Below are 21,121 nucleotides of genomic sequence, written 5' to 3' on the forward strand. Positions count from 1 at the left end.
AGAGCGATCGTTTTGAAATCCCACCGTCTTCTGCAACTGTAGCCCAGTTGCCAGAGCGTCTGACGCTGTGACGAATGCACGACGGACGCGCTCATTCGACCGCAAAATGAACTTTTGACCTGTTTTGGCATGCAACGCTTTACTGGTTTTCAACTAGTCTCTGGTCGCTAGTATCTGAAGTTGGGCAAATACACTTCCTAGCGTTCCCCTTTGTTTTACCCGGTGAGTACGAGAATGACCAGAATATTTTGAATCACTTGCATTTGTTGTTTTAGCAGCAGACCCGAGTTCTTTTTCTTTTCCAGGCAAGTAAATATTTTATGTCATATTTGGTAGCACTAATTTGTTTACAAATATCCTCGACAGTTGCAACGCAGATGCGCTTTATCTGCACTAATGCCAGATAAAGTTCAAGGTGCAGGACGGGGTTCGATTCCCCGTCGCGTTCGCGATTCCTGCCAAGAATAGAATCAGGTGATGTCATATAGCTTTAAACTTCAGCCGTAGCTCTAGAACTACGCCTCAGCACGTGAGTGTGTAGGAAATCCCCCGATAGCTTCAAGATGCAGTGCATGAAAGCCCTGAAATCTGTCGCCAGACGGGTGGCGTCTGTTGACACGGGATCGCAGATGAGCGGGTATCGTGTCCAGATAACACCGTCTGGCTTCAAGGTCCAGCTCTTTGGTGCAGCCTTTGGAGTGGAACGGTCTGTGATGTTCTGTGTATCCCCTAGTTAGCCTTAGTTTTGGTTGTTTCATATTTTCCACAATTCTTAGCATGACAGTTACTCCAGTGTTAAATGTAGCCAATTAGTTTTCAAGTGCTCAACCACCTACGTTTTGGGATTGGTCCACAAATTTGGTCAGCATTTGTTTGCTGGGACTGGGAGTAGATTCAGCATTTAGTCCTTGTGGAGGACATGCTCCCAGGTTTCTTGTTGCAGCTTAAGATGGCCATCAGCAAGATGGTGGTATTGTGGTGATCTTATGGGGACTTCAGCATGTTGGCCTCCCTTGGATCTCTTAGACCCCTTTTGATATCATTTCAGTGGATCATGATCACATTTGTCAGCATATGGCATTTTAAGGCTAGGTAGCTGGAGCATAGCATATGCACAGTACAGTGCCTGGCAGCCTGCCCACCCATTGTTGAGGAAAAAGCAGTATTAACTCCATGCTTTCATCTAGCCAAAGCAATAGAAAGTTGTGCACACTCTCCATTGCTTCTGAAAACCAACCATTATTGAAAAACATAGCCTTGTGGTGGAAAAGGTTCATGTTAAGAACCATAGGCTGTAATTAGACTTGTATGTTTGTGCCCATGGCATTTAGAAAGAGTTATGAGAATGAAGGATTATTTTGTGTCATAGCTTTTTGCTTATCTAGCTTGATTTCACGGCACTTGTCAAGGTCATTTATACAACTTCCCTGAGTATGCTGAAAAAGACTTGCTCAGGGTATGTAGTTTCTTTCAAGTGTTCCCTTCAAGTGGTTTTATCTTATTCTGGTGCTTTGTTTGCTTGAAATGGTTTGAACGGCATGGTGGCATGCCATTTGTCATTTGGTCATGTCATTTTGGGAATGACATGATCGCTGGGCTGAGCTCCGAAAATGAGACTGGAATTTGACTTGAAAATTGGGATGCAAAAGTGTTTGTGAGTCCATTCTGTCTATGGAACATCACATATCTGATGAAAGCTATCTGAAGTAACTATTGGGATGTGGCAGCATTCCCAGAGGAAAAAAATACCTTCATCAGTTTTGACCGCTCCATGGCTTTGTAGACTAGACCAATAAAAGCTTCAGGAAAAATTGCCTGTTTTGTTTCTTGCCCATGAGAAATAGCCCTTAAGCTGATTAAACTATGTTAAAGCTCACATCTTGCTCTCTAATTCAGATAATGGCAATGTGTATGTTTGGGCAACCTGTGCTTTGGCCAAATCAAGGAACAATGTTATCTGAGCCTTGCTTTTGTCTTTTGTCTTTTTCCCTGGCCTAGGCAGCATAAAACATGTGGGTAAGTTAAATATACCATGGCATCCTTAAACAGTTGAAAGGCTTATCTTACTTCATGAGGTAAATGCCTCAACATGTAGTATGTGAGTTATGCAGAGATATAGGTGAATGAGCTTCAGTTGGCATCAGGCCAGGATGTAAAGAATGATGGTTGAAATCAGGACTCCTTCTGCATTCAGATCAAGGCTGTGCTTCATTTAATACTGGTCAATATCATATTCAAATCATGGGTTATCCCAAGTGTTGGTGAAATAAGCCCAGTTCATGGTTATTCCCTTTGCATGATTTAAAACTACAAATGGTTGGCTTTCAGCGCTCACAGCTGGCTGTGTGCAAATAATTTGAGCCGTGTTTAGCTTAATCAAAGCATTCAAACTTTTGAAATGCTTGAATTCTAGAAATGTGAATTTAACCCTGAAGATTAGGATTTGAGTCTTAAAAAACATCTGTCTAATGCTGGAAACTAACTTTCAAACTAGGATGTAGCCAGAATTTCCTTTATGGTGAGGGAGCAGATTTCATTGATAGCTCATCATGACAATTTTTAATGTTCCGTCAGGAGACATCTGTGGTGATAGCAGACAAATGCCGGCCTAGGGGGAGCAGGGGGGGGGGGGGGGGGCATGTTGCCTGTTGGCTGCATCCCTGTCTTGAAACATGCAAATAGATGCATTTGAATGTAAGTTAGGCCCTGGTTTTCTTTAAACAAACTACATGCTATATGAATGAATTAGAAATGAATCAGCCTGTGGCACCCATCCCATCCTGTGTCTGAAAGCATAGTTTGATTTCTTGGCCCAGCTGCTATGGTTTCTGGACTTAATCTGCCACCACTGTGTTTCACATGTTTGCTCTGGGGACAAAAGCAAAACAGTTGCGGGGACTCAGGCAGTCATGGATGGAGCCACTGATTATTGGCAGGGAAGGAGGAGGGGATGGAAATCCAGGGGACCCCATCTGACAAAGTACCTCTGCAATCTCAGGAAGGATTTCTTTTGAACATGGCTGCCTACTGTGCATGAAAGTGCATGTAAACTTGACTACTCTGCTAAATTTTTTATTTTGAGGTAGGTGCATTGCCCTCCACTGCATAACAGTGAACTTGAAAGAAGTTGGTCAGAAATGGTTAAGACAGGTTTTGAGAACTTCATGACATTATTATTTAAGCTTTTGATGGAAACATTTAAGTGTACTCTAATCTTTCATTTGAATTTGAAGGTTGATCCTTCCACCATATATGCAAATCTCATACTGTACCGAGTCATCAGCTCTTCATCTATAGTATGCAATAATCACCATGGTAGCTAAGCTTCAGTGCACCAGTTATAGCTGCTATGCATCCCAGAGTGGATGGGTTGTAGTGAGCACTATGTTCCAATACCTGTTTTGAAGATTCATTCTGGACCTTTAAAATGGATGGCCTTGTGGGGTCAGAGCTCATGCTGAGCAGTGTTTGCTGTGTAAACCCTGACCCCTACCATCCAATCCTGAAATAACAGGTCAAGGGCAGATTTGGTAAACCACATAGCAATGCAGGTCATGTCACCTTGACCTTTAGTGTGGTCGCTGCAACCAGCCACAGGCAGTTCCAGTCAGTCTTAAACAGTGAATGCCTACAAAAAATTGAACCCACCCTGCTATTGGTGGGTGGATCAGAAGGTAGGCTCCCTAACCAACTGGGTTATTGGAACGGACATTAGGGGGTTAGCAGTACTCTTCTCACACAGCTGAGGCATCCAATACAATAAGCTGGAAGTATGAAGACGAAACCTGCATAATCAAACTCATTTGTTGCAGGGCTGTAAGTAGTTCTCCCAGGTTTGATCTGGTCCCAGCAATGGCAGATCCAACTGCCACCTATGTCTTCCCTGCCCTCGACTTGGAGCCACCAATGCAGCAGCAGCAGCAGCAGCAGCCACGATCCGCAGAGCAGTCAACCTCGTCAGGTAGGAAACACCTGCTGCTTTTGAGCACAACTTTTTGTCCCATGATTTTGCGCATTTCACATTCTGTGCACTGGGTGAATGATCTTTGGATAATTGATCTTTATTTCATGTTGTTTTGCAGTGTACTTCGAATCGCACGAAGTGTTCCGCGCTGACAGCGGCGCTTCTTTGCATGAAACACAGAATGAGACATGCATAACGTGTTCCGAACCGGTCCGGTCGAGACTCGCGTCACAGCCATGTCATAACGCCAAAGTTTCCGCAACCGTGTCACAACGCTCAGTGTCTCCCAAACTGCACCCTCAGAGGAGAAGCAGTCGCGGTCCAGCGAGCACGGGAGTTTGAATGGCACTGACCTGGCCACACGCGGCAGCGGCAGCAAGCCGCCCACCATCAGCGACGACATCGGTACGGTCCGCCGGCGGGTGGCCCGCGGCTGGGCAGGTCTGATCCGGTCTGATCCAGTCTGATCCAGTCTAATCTAGTCTGGTCCAGTCTGATCCAGTCTGATCCAGGCTAGTCGTCGCTGAAGCTGTGTAGTGCTGGGTCGTTTCCTAGCCTGAAGTTTGGCCGGAACGGACGGAGGCCGGTGGCCGGCGTGGTATGCGGCGATCAAATTGAATCCTGCCTTCACTTCGGCTTGCCTGGCCTCGGCTGTCCGGGGTTTGAGGACCGCCCAAGCATGGGGACCATGCTCAGATTGACTGCACTGCGGTGCAAGAGGAGTCATGCTAATAGGATCAGTGTAGCCATCTGCGCCATGCACAAGCTTGCATTTGGCTCTACTATGTCGAACGCTTCTTGTCAAAATCTACAACATTATTCCCTCTAGTTTGCTGTCGCCCTTCCCCCTCCTCCACCCTCACTCCGCCCCACCCCGTCCCACACGCACACTTCTGCGTGCGTGTCACCATGGGGCCAGTACATCATCCAGCTGGGACCACAGCTCTCCCTCAGGGTGTCCCCCACATTGTCTGTCCCGCGGCGGCGCTACGGCCAGGGTGGATCCGCAGCGGCGAAAGTCTCCAGCTCTGGCGATGGCCGTGGGGACAGGCTGGGCCGGCTGGCGGCCAAGAGGAAGATGTACTTGGAGCGGTTCGTTATGAAAGCCTGACGCCTGGTGACTGGCGTCGCACCAGCGGTTGGCGTGGCACCAGCACGTGCTTGCGTGCTTTGCGTGGATTAGTGACGTGCCCTGAATGCGGGTTTTATCGCATGCGAGTGGCGAATGTGAAGGTACTTCAGCACTTGCTTAGTGTATATGTATGTTCCGATTACACACATGGCTCCATGTTGTCTGAGGCGGGCTCGGTGGAGCGCAGAGGCTGGGATTCTCTGCCCGCTGTGGATCTCGAACGCCAGCTTTAGGCTGACTGTCGGACTGACTTTAACGGCAACCCCTCCGCCCCAGGCGACCAGGACGTGTTCCTGGCGGAGCCTCTGGAACTGCAGTCTCCGGAGCCGACCGGCAGATGCCACCGCTGCAGCCGACCGCTCCTGCGCTCCACCTACAAGCCGCTGCCGGCGGCTCCGGTGTGGCGGCGCCTGCTGTACGGCTGCACGTGCCCGCCCTGGGGCCGGCTGGAGCAGCTGCTGGTGGCCGTGCTGGTGACGCTGGCCCTCTGGGCGCTGGCCGTGTCCCTCGCCGACAAGGAGGCGCTGCCAGGCGGACAGATATTCGGGTCAGTCGAGCCGCGAGCCCCGCCCCGGGCCTGCGCCAATGCTGCTATGAATGCTGGCAGACTCTTGTGATGCGTGAAAACCGTGCATTAGTGGTTTATTGCGTTCGTTTCGCGAACTTATACAGCGATATTTATTTGTGGCAGGTGGTGTGTGTGCAGGGCTGATGATAGGCATTCCTGTATGCGTGTGTGGCGTGTTCATTGCTTTGTACCCTTGCACACACAGCACTGCTGACATGGTCGCGAGTGTTAAGTTGTCAGTGGTTGTGATTTAGATAAGTTATTGTGAAAAGCTCGTAAGCGTGTGGGTCGCTCTGCCGAACGTTCCTTCCCCTGCGTTTGTGTCGGCGTGGTATCGGCACGCGTCTCAGTGTAGTGTGGGTCGCTCCCCCAAACTCCTGCGTTTGTGTCGGCGTGGCATCAGCACGCGTCTCAGTGTAGTGCCTTCACGTGTGACGTGTCGCGTCCGTCGGCAGCGTGCTGTGTGTGGTGGTGCTGAGCCTGGCGGCCGGCTGGCTGGTGGAGCGACTGCGCCTGCCGCCGCTGCTGGGCATGCTCATCATGGGCATCGTCCTGGCCAACGTGCCCGGCCTCAGCGGCGTCGCCACGGCCGTCAAGGAGTCGACCTCCTCGCTGCTGAGGTGAGCCGGGCGGCGGCCACGCTCGGGCGGGGCCGGCCGGCCGGCGTGGTGCCTGCGGGCCGCGCCTGCCCGTACGCCCGCTGATCGGCCGAGAGCTCGGGACCAGCTGCTGCGGTGCTCGGTTTGCGCGCTCTGTTCGGGTAAAAAAAAAAACGCGGCGGTGAACTTGGCGGGCGCGGAAATGCATGTCCGATGGTGACCTGCGGCCAGTGCGCCGCCGCTCTGCCGGCGGTCCCGCCCGTGTGCGACGGCGGCCCGTCTGCGGGACTAGCGCGGCTCTGATGACGATGCCGGTGATCCTGTCGCAGGGGGGCGCTCCTCGGGACCGTGCCGCTGACCGCGCCGCTGTTCGCAGGAACGTGGCGCTGATGGTGATCCTGTGCAGGAGGGCGCTTCTCGGGACCGCGCGACTGACCGCGCCGGTGCTCACAGGAACGTGGCGCTGATGGTGATCCTGACACGGGCCGGGCTGGGCCTGGACGCCGGTGCGCTGCGCCGGCTCAGTCTGGTGGTGGTGCGGCTGGCCTTCACGCCCTGTCTGAGCGAGACGCTGACCGTCGGCATCGCCGCCCACCTCCTGCTCGGCATGCCCTGGATCTGGTCCTTCATGCTCGGGTGAGAGGCCACGCCATCTGAGGAGCATGCTATGGCTCCCTGCGTCTTGGGGGTCATGCTTCGGGTAGGGCTCCCTTTATGTGGGGATCGTGTTTTGGTTAGCGCTCCCTTTATCTGGGGGTCATGCTTCGGTTAGGGCTCCCTTTACATGGGATCGTGTTTTGGTGATCTTCTTTACATGGAGCCTGGCGTCGGACGATTTTCTTGTGCCGTGGTAGGATGGAACGGATGGCGCGGTGCTCCGCTAGTCTCCGACCCCCGTTGCCTGGCGGCCAAGTGGTGACGCACTTGTTCCGCGTGAACTGGCGCTTAATCGCGGCTCGGCCTGACATGAAGTGTGCAGGAAGAAGTTATCGCGTCCGGGTTTGTTGAAGTGTTTGTTTTCATTATCTATCGTTCCCCAGTTTTGGTGGCAGTCATGTCCCTGTCGTCTCGCGGTTGTATGTGCCCCTCCCCCCCCTGCCCATCTCTGCGCGTTGGTGCCTTTCCCCCCTGCCTCCCGGCTCGTGCTGGCGGCGTCGGTGCCTGCTGTGTGGTGTGACTGCCCGCAGTCAGGTTCGTGGCTGGCGCGTCTGGTGCCTGCCTGGTAGTGGTGTGACCCCCTTCGCCCAGGTGTGCGGCGCCGTTGGTGCCCTGCCTGTGGTAGTGGTGTGACCCCCCTGTCCTGCCCAGGCTCGTGCTGGCGGCCGTCTGGTGCCCTGCCTGTGGTAGTGGTGTGACCCCCCTGTCCTGCCCAGGTTCGTGCTGGCGGCCGTCTGGTGCCCTGCCTGTGGTAGTGGTGTGATCCCCCTGTCCTGCCCAGGTTCGCGCTGGCGGTCGTCTGGTGCCCTGCCTGTGGTAGTGGTGTGATCCCCCTGTCCTGCCCAGGTTCGTGCTGGCGGCCGTCTGGTGCCCTGCCTGTAGTAGTGGTGTGATCCCCCTGTCCTGCCCAGGTTCGTGCTGGCGGCCGTCTCCCCGGCCGTGGTGGTGCCCTGTCTGCTGGCGCTCCAGGAGCAGGGCTACGGTGTGGCGAAGGGCGTGCCCACACTCGTCATGGCCGCTGCCAGCATCGATGACGTGCTCGCCATCTCCGGCTTCGGCGTCCTCTTTGGCATCTGCTTCTCGCAGGGTGAGCTTGTCCGACGTTCGGCGACAGAGATGTGCCCTGGTATCGGTTGGATCCCGGGACGCGTCTCGCGCCAGTTTACTTCAAATGAGCGCTAAACCTCAGGTTGGCTAACGCCTATGACCCCCTGCCAGCGATGTTAGCACGTTTGTGTGAACCTTGGTCAGTCAAGGCTGATCTTGGTCGACGGCGCGCCCTAAAACCCCAATCACCCTCGTCATCATGTTCGTCAGTCGAACGCTCGTGTAGTCCGCTGCCTACGAAGCGCAGCGCGTCCCGAGACAGAACAGACCAGTCAACGGACAGAACAGACCAGTCACCGGACAGAACTGACCAGTCAGCGGACAGAACTGACCGGTCAACAGGCAGAACAGACCAGTCAACAGACAGAACAGACCAGTCACCGGACAGAACAGACCAGTCACCGGACAGAACAGACCTGTCAACAGGCGGAACAGACCAGTCAACAGACAGAACAGACCAGTCAACAGATAGAACAGACCAGTTAACAAGCAGAACATATCAGTTACACGTCACGGCCGTGCCGCCACGTCCTGGTGTTCCTGCTCTTTCATTAACATTTATCAATAGTCGGCTTACGCGTGATGATGCATACTAACCACGTGAAACCGCACATCAGCCGCGGGCTCGTGGAAGTGTTGGGGGCTGGCTCGCTGTGCTTTCTTCTGTTTTTCTCCGGCGACACGAGCCCATGGTGCGATGCGCGTCAAAGCAGTGGTGGTCAAACCGCATGTGAGCTTGGCGCGCGCACGCACCGATTTTTTCTCGAAAACTGCGTGCAGCGTCTGCCATTGGCTGCGAGACGGCCGATGTCGTGTCGTGCAGTTTCGTAGCGGGACAGTGTTCGATGAAGCCATCAGCGGCTGTCGGGTGGTTGCGCTGCTGCTCGCCACCGCCACCCCGCCAGCTCCCGCCACTCGCCGCCGCCGCCCCTAAGCTCCGCTCTCGCCGCCCGCCGCCGCCCCTGAGCTCTGCTGCCCGCCGCCGCCCCGCCAGCTCCCGCTGCCCGCCCCGCCAGCTCCCGCTGCCCGCCCCGCCAACTCGCGCTGCCCGCCACCGTAGCCCCGCCAGCTCCCACTGCTCGCCGCCGCTGCCTCGCCGGCACCCACTGCCCGCCGCCGCCACCCCGCCAGCTCCTGCTCCCCGCCGCTGCCTCGCCAGCTCCTGCTCCCCGCCGCTGCCTCGCCGGCACCCACTGCCCGCCGCCGCCACCCCGCCAGCTCCTGCTCCCCGCCGCTGCCTCGCCAGCTCCTGCTCCCCGCCGCTGCCTCGCCGGCACCCACTGCCCGCCGCCGCCCACCCCCGCCAGCTCCTGCTCCCCGCCGCTGCCTCGCCAGCTCCTGCTCCCCGCCGCTGCCTCGCCGGCACCCACTGCCCGCCGCCGCCACTCCGCCAGCTCCTGCTCCCCGCCGCTGCCTCGCCAGCTCCTGCTCCCCGCCGCTGCCTCGCCGGCACCCACTGCCCGCCGCCGCCACCCCGCCAGCTCCCGCCACTCGCCTCCGCCATCCCTAAGCTCCACTCTCGCCGCCCCTGAGCTCCGCTGCCTGCCCGCCGCTCCGCCAGCTCCCGCCGCCCGCCGCCGCCCCTGAGCTGCGCTGCCCGCCGCCGCTCTTGAGCTCCGCTGCCCCGGACGGCAGGCGCGCTGACGGACAAGCTGCTGTCGGGTCCGCTGGAGGTGCTGCTGGGCCTCAGCTACGGCGTCAGCCTGGGCGTGCTGCTCTGGTTCCTGCCGGGCGCCGACAACCGGCAGCTGCCGCTGCTGCGGCTCGTGCTCATCACCTGCCTCGGCCTGTTGGCGCTCTTCGGCAGTCAGGCGGTGAGGGCGTGTTGTGTTCTGTGCTTCGTATTGGTGTCGCCCTGGCGGCCGTGTTTGTGTTGGTATTGCCCTGACGGCCGTGTTCCGTGTTGGTGTTCTCCTGACGATTGTGTTCGGTGTTGGTGTAACCCTGATGGCTTTGTTCTGTGTTGGTGTCGCCCTGACGACCGTGTTCCGTTTCGGTGTTGCCCTGACGGCCGTGTTTGTGTTGGTGTTCCCCTGACGGCCGTGTTCCGTGTCGGTGTTGCCCTGACGGCCGTGTTCCGTGTCGGTGTTGCCCTGACGGCCGTGTTCCGTGTTGGTGTGCCTTGACGACCGTGTTCCGTGTTGGTGTCGCCCTGGCGACCGTGTTCCGTGTTGGTGTTCCCCTAACGATTGTGCTCGGTGTTGGCGTAACCCTGATGGCTCTGTTCTGTGTTGGTGTTGCCCTGACGGCCGTGCCGCGCTCCTCCAGGTGGGTTGTTCCGGAGCCGGCGCCCTGGGGGCGTTGACGCTGTCGTTCGTGGCTGGCCACGGCTGGAGACAGCGGGGCTGGACCGGTGACACGGTCAGTCAGGCAGCGGGGGGGGGGGGGGGGGGGCTGGACTGGTGATACGGTCAGTCAGGCAGCGGGGCTGAACCGGTGACACGGTCAGTCAGGCCGCCGCCCTCCTGACCAGACTGCTCACCACTGGCTCTGTTGGCCCATCACACAGCTCACAGCAGCGCCGGTGCATGCCCACTCGCTCTGCAGATCTCGGTGTTCACCAGTCTCCCTATAATGCTACCAATCACACTGTCCTCAGTGTTTCGTACAGCGTGATCGCCTTCACCAATTTTGGCCTCTGGTGTTGTTTTCTTGTATCTCTCTACTGGCTGCACCGAGTGTCAGGAAAAGCGGAGTGCTGTGTTTTTCTTTCCTTGCCGTTCTTTCCTGCAGTTGTGCTGTATATCCGTCGGACGATCCGTCTGGATCACATGGTCAGGATAGAAGTGTGCCCCTGAACGTTTCCTCCGGGCCTGTCCCCACCTCCGTTATTGTTCCGACATAGCCCCACGCCTTCCCCGTCCGCTGGCGTGCCTCTGTGGCCCCTGCCGCTGGTCTAACGTCGCGCCTCTCGCCGGCAGAACCCGGTGAGCGAGGCGTACGGCATCCTGTGGTTCGTCTTCCAGCCGATCCTGTTCGGCCTGATCGGAGCTGAGATCCGCGTCGACGCACTCAAGGCGGACACGGTCGGCTTCGGCCTGCTCACTCTCGCCATCGGTAGGTGACCGCCGCGGTGGCGTGCTCCAGGCGAACACGGTCGGCTTCGGCCTGCTCACACTCGCCATCGGTGGGTGAGCCCGCGCGGTCTCCGCGCCGTCCGCTCCCGGTCCGCTCCCGGCCGGGCACGCTCCGCCGACGGCTGCCTGCGGGTCGTGTGCGGCCGCCCACGGCGCGTGCTCTGACTACCCGTCGCGGTACGGTAGTTACGGGATGATGATTTATGTAAATTACCAGCAAATGACATGGTGTTAACTAGTACAGCGCAACAGATACCACGTGTCCATAATGGCTAATATTTTGTCGGCCTATCGGCAGGCCTGACGGTGCGGATAATCGTCAGCTTTTTCGTGGTGATGGGCGGAGGGCTGACGGTCAAGGAGCGGCTGTTCGTGGCCGTGGCCTGGCTGCCCAAGGCCACAGTTCAGGTGAGACTGCTGCGGTGGCCGGCAGACGGCCAAGCGACATTTCACGGCCCGCTGTTTACGTGTTCCATCAAACTTGCTGTCCCATGCTTGGGCTAGACCATCTGTAAGCTTATCGGTGAATTATTGGATATTGGCAAAATTGCGACGTGGCGCCGTTTCGTCTGACGTTTGGCGCCATTTCGTCTGACGGGTTGTTTTGTGCTATTGCGGTTTGGCGGTGCTTGGATCAGGTCGGTGCCGCTCTGTCGTCGGCTGGCTGCCGTTGGTCACTCGCTGAGCTCGATACAGGCACGTGTCCCTCGGAGAACACGGCGAGGGGCCCGCGCCGCCGGGCCGCTGTACTGGTTGTGACCCTGGCACAGTGTCGGCTGTGACCGTGGCACAGTATCGGCTGTGACCCTGGCACGCGTCCGACGCAGGTGGGTGCAACGAGATCTAACTCTGTATCTAGATACGAAGGCCGACGTCCGAGCTGGCCGGCGTTGTCAGCTGACTGCCAGTCTGGCTCTGTCAGCTGACTCTCAGCTGACCCTCAGCTGACTCTGCCAGCCGGACTCTGTCGGCCCGGCTCCGTCGGGCGTGCAGTCGGCTTGCCAGTTATAAGGCCACCAAGTCTCAATCCTCATCAGCAAGACGTGACTATCTGGCACAGACCAACGTCGCGCCTGGTTGCTCTGTATTCGCGTGAGCTGACTATGAGAGCGGTTCTGGCGGCCAGTGAGCGAGGCCCGCTGCCCTGGTGACCCGCGTGTGACCCGGCCCGCGCCCTCAGGCGGCCATCGGACCGGTGGCGCTGGACTACGCCCGGCTGCACGCGCCCACGCCCGAGAACATCGCGCTTGGTGAACAGGTCAGACCGCGGACGGGCGTCCGCTGGCGCCGAGGGCGGGGTGGAGCGGGACGGATGGCGCCGAGGGCGGGGTGGAGCGGGACGGATGGCACCGAGGGCGGGGTGGAGCGGGGACGGATGGCGCCGAGGGCGGGGTGGAGCGGGATGGATGGCGCCGAGGGCGGGGTGGACCGGCGTCCGCTGGCGCCGAGGGTGGGGTGGACCGGCGTCCGCTGGCGCCGAGGGTGGGGTGGACCGGCGTCCGCTGGCGCCGAGGGCAGGGTGGAGCGGGGACGGATGGCGCCGAGTTCAGATCTTATAATCGATGCGCGTCAGCCCCACCGGCTGTCAACGACCCCGCGTGTTATCCCCACCGGCTGTCACCGACCATCGTATGTCATCCCCGCTGGCTGTCACCGACCCACGTATGTCATCACCACCGGCTGTCACCGACCCCCGCGTGTCATCCCCACCAGCTATAACCGACCCCCGCGTGTCGTCACCACTGGCTGTCATCGACCCCTGCGTGTCATCCCCGTCGGCTATCACCGACCCCTGCGTGTCATCACCTCCGGCTGTCACTGACCCCTGCATGTCATCCCCACCGGCTGTCACCGACCCCTGCGTGTCATCACCTCCGGCTGTCACTGACCCCTGCATGTCATCCCCACCGGCTGTCACCGACCCCTGCGTGTCACCACCTCCGGCTGTCACTGACCCCTGCGTGTCATCCCCACCGGCTGTCACCGACTCCTGCGTGTCATCACCTCCGGCTGTCACCGACCCCAGCGTGTCATCCCCGCCGGCCATTACCGACCCCTGCGTGTCATCCCCGCCGGCTATCACCGACCCAAGCGTGTCATCCCACCGGCTGTCACCGACCCCTGAGTGTCATCCCCGCCGGCTGTCACCACCCCTGAGTGCCGTCCCTACCAGCTGCCACCACCCATCACCGACCCCAGCACAGCCGAGCCCCGGTAACACTGCCCAGTCCCTGTGTCGTGTTTTAGTCCCCTCGCAGCTGGTTCCCATCAGCCCTGGCTTCCGCCAGAGGTGGGAGCACCGACAGCCTGAGCCCCGCCGCCGGTGGTCACCTGACCCGGCGTCACGTGCCCGTGTGGCCAGGTGGTGGCGATCGCGGTGCTGGTGATCCTGGTGACGGCGCCCATCGGTGCGGCGGCCATCATGCTCTCCGCGCCCCGCCTGCTCGTGCGCGGCTCGCAGGTCGCGCCCGGGTCACAGGACCAGACCAAGGGCAAGGTCGCCAACGGAGACAACACCGCCTGAGGCGATTGGCTGTGTCGAGGTCGCGCGCGTCCGTGGGACGGCCCGTTGTTTGAGGAGCCGCGCTCCCGAGAGGACGGCCCGGGCCGGTGGGGGACCGGACCACGTCGTTGTTGGCACGTTGTTGCTGTTGAGGCTGGACCCGGTGCAATGCAGACTCGGTGTCGTCTGGTGTTCGTTGTGCGCGGCCAGTACCGCGGGATTGTTCCTTGGCGGGCGTTGGGGGGAGGGGAGAGACTCTACTTAATGTTTGTTAGCCTGTCGACTGTTCTGCGACAGTTTTAAATATACGGGAGACGCCATGATTGAAAGGTGTTTGTCGACGCACGCAGCTCCTGAGAGGGACGCCGTCCCTCTCATGGCCGCTAACCCAGGCGGAGGCAGGGGCACTGAATGTTTCCCGGTACGGGATGCGAACCAAGGTCTTCCATTCGGTAGCGTTCTTCGTCGGCCGTTCTGTTTGTGACGTAACACACAACTGGTAGAGTTTGACAGACGATGAGATGGTCTGGATCGGTGGTGGTGGTGGTGGTGGTGGTGAGGTGGGCTGGTGGAAGTGGTTGGCTCGGACCAGAGCGGCGTCTGATGTGGCTGGGTGTGGCCGTGGCTCCCGGCCACCGTGTGGCATGCAGCCGCCGCCCGCGTGTGGACGTCCGCCGCACCACAGCCAGATCCAGTGGATCAATCTCACCGCTCGTGGGGCACATCACGCCGCTGGGGACATCTTACGGTCGCGCGTCACACCTGTCGTTCGTGTAACCCCCCTCCCCTCCCTTGCTGCTTGTCATACCGCTGGTCGCGCCCCGCTTCTTATGGCCGTGTATCCCGTCCCAGTGCCCGTGCATCGCGTCCCACCGATTGCGCATCGCATCGTGCGGTCACTTCGCACCTCCCAGCACTGACACATCACCTCTCATTGTTGGAGCATCACATCGCCTACCGTCGGTGCGTCACAGCGCGTGATGTCTGTGTGTGTGCGTGTGTGTGTGTGTGTGTGTGTGTGTGTGTGTGTGTGTGTGTGTGTGTGTGTGTGTGTGTGTGTGTGTGTGTGCGTGCGTGCGTGCGTGCGTGCGTGCGTGCGTGTGTTTGCGTGTGTGTGTGTGTGTGCGTGTACGTGTGCGTGCGTGCGTGTGTGTGTTCGTGTGTGTGTGCGTGCGTGTGCGTGTGTGTGTGTGTGCGTGATCATATCTAGTGGCTCCACCGGATCATATTTATTGGCTCCATCGGCCGAGTACCATCGGCCGAGTACCAATGGCCCGTACCCCGTCGGTGTATCACGCTTGCATCTGGTCGCAGAGTCCCAGAGGTCCCTCGCTAATCCGCTGCTGTCGTCCGGCTTCCAGCGTCCATGGTCATCACGTTTCTGCTGATGGCTTCAGTTGTCGTAGCCTATTTGTCAGCGAGGCAACTGCGTGGCAGGGTTGTCCCATGTCAACGGCAGTCATAGACGCAGGATAGGCTAGGTTTCAACGCTACGTGCCAGGATGAAAGAGCCACCGATTCACAGGGTATAATCGGTGACACAAAAAGACTCTTTTGCGAGCTATTTGGTGACGAAATTGAGAAAATGAAAACAAAGTCCACCAGACCATCCCAGTTAGACAAAACTCAAAGTTAAGTATGGTATGTACTCGTGATCGCTTGCAGCGTGAGCGCGTATAGAGCATGTCAAAACAGTGACGCTTTGCTGCACGAGCACTTAGACCCACAAAATGCTTCCAAATATAGTGGCCTTAACCAGAATAGTTTTAGCAGCTTACAGAAATATACTAAAAACTATTCCACATCAGTGCTAGCGTCACAGACGAGTGGTGATAAAGAGCTTTAGAATTCCCTCAGATCAGTGTCTGTTCACAGACCTATCAGCTAAGATTCACTTTACATACTAAACAACATAAAACACCAAATAACTAGAATTATTATAAGTCGTAAGAAACGCGGCTGGCCTCAGCACTTTGCGATGGGCGTGACCAGCCTGCTGCGCGGTGTTTTGAATTTAAATTGTTCGATTGGAGACCAATGGCTTCGAAAATTCGCCACGCGGCTGCAAATCGGGTTCAGTTCGAGACTGTAGGCTGTCGTTAGTCATGTTCGTGTGATGAGAAACTCACCAGTTTCAAGAACGAGCTACTCGTTAGTTTCTGTAACGCTGTACGGCTCTTCTAATGATCTAGCATGGAGGGCGTCAACGTTAGAAGCGTTAGAAAGCTCTTAAAAAGGAGGCCGGTCGTTCGTGCATATCCGAACTGTACCTGAATAGATCAACGGAGGATACTGAAGCGATACATGTCAAGGATTCATCCGGGACCTCATTCTGCCGAGAGGAGCAGCGGCTTCGAGTAAGAGGCCAGGTACTGCCGGCGTAGGCCTCTCACACTTCCTGCCGCACCGCATATTCACCGAGTTGGCTGGTTGAGAGGTGGGAAGTAACACACTTTTTATTGTCATTTTATGATATATAGAACAAAATGAGGGTAGAGTAGGTGTTGCAAAATGTGTGCTTCCTTCGATATCAATGTATGAGTTTCGTACTAGAGTCCGTTGCGTGAGACCCTGTCAGCCGGTCAGCTTGATAAATCTGCGGCGCGGTAGGCTGTCGTCAAAGTAAATATCTGCGGGCGAAATATATCCGTTGGTACCTGTATGAGACTAATTATTTTGGTTCCTTAGGAACGATGTCACAATTCCGCTGTTTTCAACACTGGATGGTATATTGTGGTCTAAGAAGTCGTATGTGATCGTCTTATATAGTCATATTCGAAAAGGAGGTGCGGATCTCATTCATGCCCGCCAGACAGTGTGCGACGCTTACGCCGGTAATACCCTAAAGTGCATTTTCGTAACGACCCGGTTTCGAATTGATGAACTTTTGCATATGGATCCGCCACGTTACCGATCGAATTACTGGGCCCAGTAGTACGCCTCGAAAGTTGGAAAATTCACAGCGTACCGTGCGTGAAAACTGATCCGGAACAACGTGACGCAGAATAATAGAAAGGAAAGATAGAAAAAACAAAAATCGTGGGAGCTTAGCTTCTCTAGTAAAAAGGGTCGATGGATCGGTGCAAGATAATGGAACAACGTCACGTTCTGTGTTATGTTAATCGACATTGATGTGATAGAACTTGGTCTACAGGTTTGTGAAAAGCAGGCATTTAACACGTAAACGCTATGGGCCGACAGGAAAAGCATACTGTGGAGCGGTCGTGCTACCATAGCGCTTCGGCGGGGCTGGGATTCATCTGTACGGCTGTGTTAACTCGGTCGTTTCGCTCGCCCACTCAATACGTCTGATCAGACTGCAGGCTGCGGTCACTAGGCTCGTAGTTCTCTGTTATAACGCGGAAGCAATGGTGACCGATGGCCAGTCATGCGGTCACCGAGTTCGCCGTGAACCCAGCGCGTGTCATCAGTACTGAAGTCAAGTGAATACCACTTTTGTGACAACAGAAAGTATAGACTATACTCCAGCGCACTACGATGGACTAGGATTGCACTTGCATTACATTTGTGCATACATCCTTTCTATCCACTGTTGACTCCTCCATTGTTGGGGCTTCAATAGTGCGTTAACAGCAGCGCTTATTTCCGCCCTCAATTTATGATATATAGGGAAAGGGCACACGTTAAGTTATGCACTTCGATTTGCGTTCACTAACTCCTTTCGAAATCTACATGTGTTTCTTCTGCTCAAGTCGATGCCGGAGGCATGGTGGCGTCACCTATGTACGTGACGTCACAGCTTGCTATTGGAACCGTGGCACCTGCACCAGAACCACGAAGAAAACCAGACCGTCTGAACACGGCATTGAACAACCCGTAACATCACGCTACGGCTCCGGCATGAAGGCGCCCTTTGCAGCACTTATTTTTAATCACAGATGACTTGATAGCGTAACCGAGTTCGGCTTCACGGAGAACCTGTGGGGTGCTCTAATCGTGTTACGTGGGCACATGATGTATGTTGGTCCCAAGCATCTCCCAGTGGCTTATGTTAAAGTGAGCGTTCGACCTCTGTATGTGATTTTGCATTGAAGTAGTCATTTTGAAGGTGATTCGCTGCAGTTCACAGCCTACCATTCACAAGACCTAAAGTCCTCTAGTTTCCCAACCACATGCCCGGGAAGGTACGCAGACTATTTCGTGCAAACTATTCAAAGATACTTTAGGCATGTATGACGCCATGGAAAAGACATTTAAATCCTGCCACTCCAAAGGTCATGCGGCGTTCAAGGCCAGGAAGAATATCATTTTTGAGCCGTTTAGATCTGGTTTCCGTGAACACGATTTTTAGTTATAATGGATGTCAATTGCCTTCAGTCGGTGTTGGACAGGTTGTGCAAGTTCCATTCACGAATCACGTTTTGTGCTACATAATATAAGAAGTTGGTCATCGCTGTTTTTTAATACGGAAATAATACTTGCAATCAAATTACTTAAAAGTAACGTCATGTCCCAGTTTGTGAATATAAGTAAATATTACAAATGGACTGATGAATATGCAAAAACACCACGAGAAAAGGGCAAAACGCAAGCACATAACAACATTTGGCTCAGCCGCCAGAGCAGTTTGGAATATTGCGGAACATATTTACTATGTGGGGAAATCGTGCTGTCTAGAGCAGTCTTTTCGAGTTAACCGTATGCCAACCACGGCTATAAATCTGTGTTCTTTGTAAGGCCTTGCCTCTCCCCCTCAATACTGAGTTGCCCCTGCCCCGCAATGTTGGGTTGTGCCTCCCGATATTCTTTTGGATGGAATATTATGAAAGCGTAGGAACGTGTTGACCGTTACACAAAGACCATCTTCTTTGACCCTTGACCCTGGTGACGTCGCCATTGAGGGTACACCTGGGTAACTTCAACTCGCAACCTGAATATAATGTTCCCAACTAAGGGGTAACCTCAGACTTTGGGATAAACCGTTTCAGAATCGATGTTTTACAAACACTTCTTTGTCCGGTAAATGTTAGCCCAAACGCCTTCCCGCCACTAATCATGATATTGATGCCACCGATTCTTCAGTCCCATGAAGACTCTTGTATTCCAAGTGACGTTTGGCCGATCTGTGGTGGGCTACGAGCCAAACACTGTTTTTTTTTTTAGATTTGATGTCCAAATTGCTTTGCTGTAAAGTCTCATGAGAAATAAAGTCGCGTAAAATATTTTTGCGGGGGCAGCATCGGTAGATCAGATGATAGCTTCAGTTCAGTTGCAAAATGGGGAACAATACAGAAAACGAAAAATTTGCCGGGCCGGATTCTTAATCCCATTCCGTGCTGAACACAGATTACTGCTTGCACTTTGAACCCACCATCGCATTATTGTGATACACCTCCGGGAGATCCATTCCGCCCCGGTTCTTTTCCAAATAGCACGAAAGGAGCTTTACCGTGTCATGCGACTGCACGACTATCGGCCACCCCGTAACCTGGCGAACACTGTCGAGCCAATGACCAAGTGCCCGGGAAGGCGAAACTACCACTACGCGTCTCTCCACATCACGAATGTGGTCGGAAGCATGCATGTGGTGGTCGTATTGATAGCACGTGCATTTTTTACACTGCGGTTACACCAAAATCATTTACACCATTGTGTTAACAGCGCATTTTTATGCATCCAGTTGAAGCAGGTTCCTTTTAGTCTTGATCTCGTATAATTACTGGCCGATGTGAATTGTTTATGGTGAGTTGAACACATTTCGATATTGCTGGGTATTGTTGAGTATGATCATGTTGTTGATTGCAATTGTTGATGTGATGGCGCATATATATATATATATATATATATATATATATATATATATATATTATGCCACTTCAACTCAGGCTAACTTAGAAATGCTACACGATGCGAAATTCAGACTGGAATTTTCGTGCGCCGCTCGCGATTCACGCAAAAATCGTAAATTTTATAGAGCAGCATTGTATTTCACGGGAGGCGCTGTAACCTAAATCGGAGGTCAGAAGACACCATTGGAGTAGACTGCGTAACTTGGCCATATGTCCTGCCCCCCAAACCTCTTAACTGGATTTGTTACTGTAGCCGATGTGCACCGCCCCACAGCAATAAAGCATAACAATTTACAGATTATTGCATATACTGATATTAGGACATCCTTGCAATATTAATTCGCTCCCGCCGCCGGAGAACGCATAAAGCAGAGGGGATAAAGGATGCCATCAACTTAACACAGCTGGAACCATGAGACACACAAGGGTCTGAGAGGCTAAAATGAAGAACTCCGGAGTACGGCAACGGCCGAAGTCCTTAATGTTTAGCCCTGTCTCTGCCCCCCCCCCCCTATACAGCCAAAAATGCGGGCCGCCGCAGATGGCTGCCAAATAAGTGTGCCTTGTTTTTTGACACCCTAAGACGGCCTCTTGACCACCACCTTTGCTTTTCGATCGGAGGGGTCACGTTCCCCTCCTCGCTTTCTGGATCGGACCCTTTCGGACTGCTGCTATGCTGCTTAAAGCAATTTTTAGATGATGCAACGATGAGCAATAGCATTCCTTTCGCCGAAGCAGTGGGTTAAACGGGATGAGACAAAAGTGGAGGGGGAGGGGGGAGTAGTTTGTCGGGCCCTCGGCTCTGCCCGCCCCTAATCATCTATGAAAACTGTCACCTCAGGGACCAATAGTTAAAAGTGAGCTTGCTTCGTCACGACTGGTGCTTGCTTCAATATCGTCCAATATGGAGTATTCCCTTTAACATTCTCAAAAACGGCGGCCCTGACCTGCCCGTTTCTTCCCTGCGCTTACGCCTGTCCCTGTTCCATTCAGTTTACAGTGCCGTTCACATTTATTAAGTATACTAGTGCCCTCTCCTCTCTCATTTCCTCCCGCGCTCCTACAACACCTAGCACCTAGCCAGACAATAGACCGAACAACTCTCGCGGCATCACTGGAAAGCACCCCTCCGTCCCGTTACCCCGCCCCTCGCAGCTCCGGCCCCCAAGGCCTGGAAGCTGAGCCGCCAGTCAGCCGATCGCCCCGCAGTCAGCTGGCGTCGGCCGCGTGCGGCGGGAGGTCCGCAGCCGTCCATAGCAGGCTGGACGCGGCAGGTCTGTGCGCGTGTTTTGCCTTGCTCTGTATTGTGTGCTGGGATGTGGAGCACCGTTTGCGGGCGCAGCTTCTTGCTGGCCGTGAACGCACCGAAGCTGTGCGGAAATGTGCGCGGTGTGTGGGTGTGCGGGCACAGGGCAGGCAGGACCCGGTGCGGTCGGGTGGCTGCGGTGCGGTTGTGGCGTCTGGTGGACTCGGATGCTCCCACGTTCGGATGCGGACCAGGTAGGAGACTCGCCTCATGTGCGGAGCTGTGGGAACGAGCTGTGGTGGACATGGGCAGGGCAGGACCTAGCGAAAATGGTGAGGCGCTACTTTGCTCGCGAGGATGCGGGTAAAGCTATTGTGGCGGGTTGTGCGGTGCCTGCGTTAGCAGTCTGCACTAAACGATTCAGTTCTGTGCATGATCGCGCTCGTTCTCAGGAGCGT

The 21,121-nt window shown here is 55.4% G+C and overlaps 1 protein-coding gene across 3 annotated transcripts; it reads left to right on the forward strand.

The window, feature by feature from the left end:
- The first annotated feature begins 408 nt into the window (after positions 1–408).
- On the forward strand, positions 409–13,930 carry LOC119104875 (sodium/hydrogen exchanger 9B2). 3 transcript variants are annotated; one of them, XM_037228607.1, is made up of 13 exons: positions 409–529; positions 3,813–3,961; positions 4,268–4,369; positions 5,373–5,643; positions 6,120–6,284; positions 6,717–6,899; positions 7,832–8,007; positions 9,663–9,841; positions 10,296–10,388; positions 10,949–11,084; positions 11,403–11,512; positions 12,285–12,362; positions 13,467–13,930. In XM_037228607.1, the coding sequence occupies exons 2-13, from the start codon at positions 3,853–3,855 to the stop codon at positions 13,626–13,628; spliced, it is 1,764 nt and encodes a 587-aa protein (XP_037084502.1). In that variant the 5' UTR covers positions 409–529; positions 3,813–3,852; the 3' UTR covers positions 13,629–13,930. The 3 variants fall into 3 exon arrangements, with proteins under 3 accessions (XP_037084502.1, XP_037084504.1, XP_037084503.1); XM_037228609.1 differs by lacking the exon at positions 409–529 and adding an exon at positions 646–671; XM_037228608.1 differs by lacking the exon at positions 409–529 and adding an exon at positions 1,159–2,016.
- Positions 13,931–21,121: the final 7,191 nt, after the last annotated feature.

This window comes from Pollicipes pollicipes, unplaced genomic scaffold (assembly GCF_011947565.3).
Source record: "Pollicipes pollicipes isolate AB1234 unplaced genomic scaffold, Ppol_2.1 Scaffold_6052;HRSCAF=7182_pilon_pilon_pilon, whole genome shotgun sequence".
Lineage (NCBI taxonomy): Eukaryota > Metazoa > Arthropoda > Thecostraca > Pollicipedomorpha > Pollicipedidae > Pollicipes > Pollicipes pollicipes.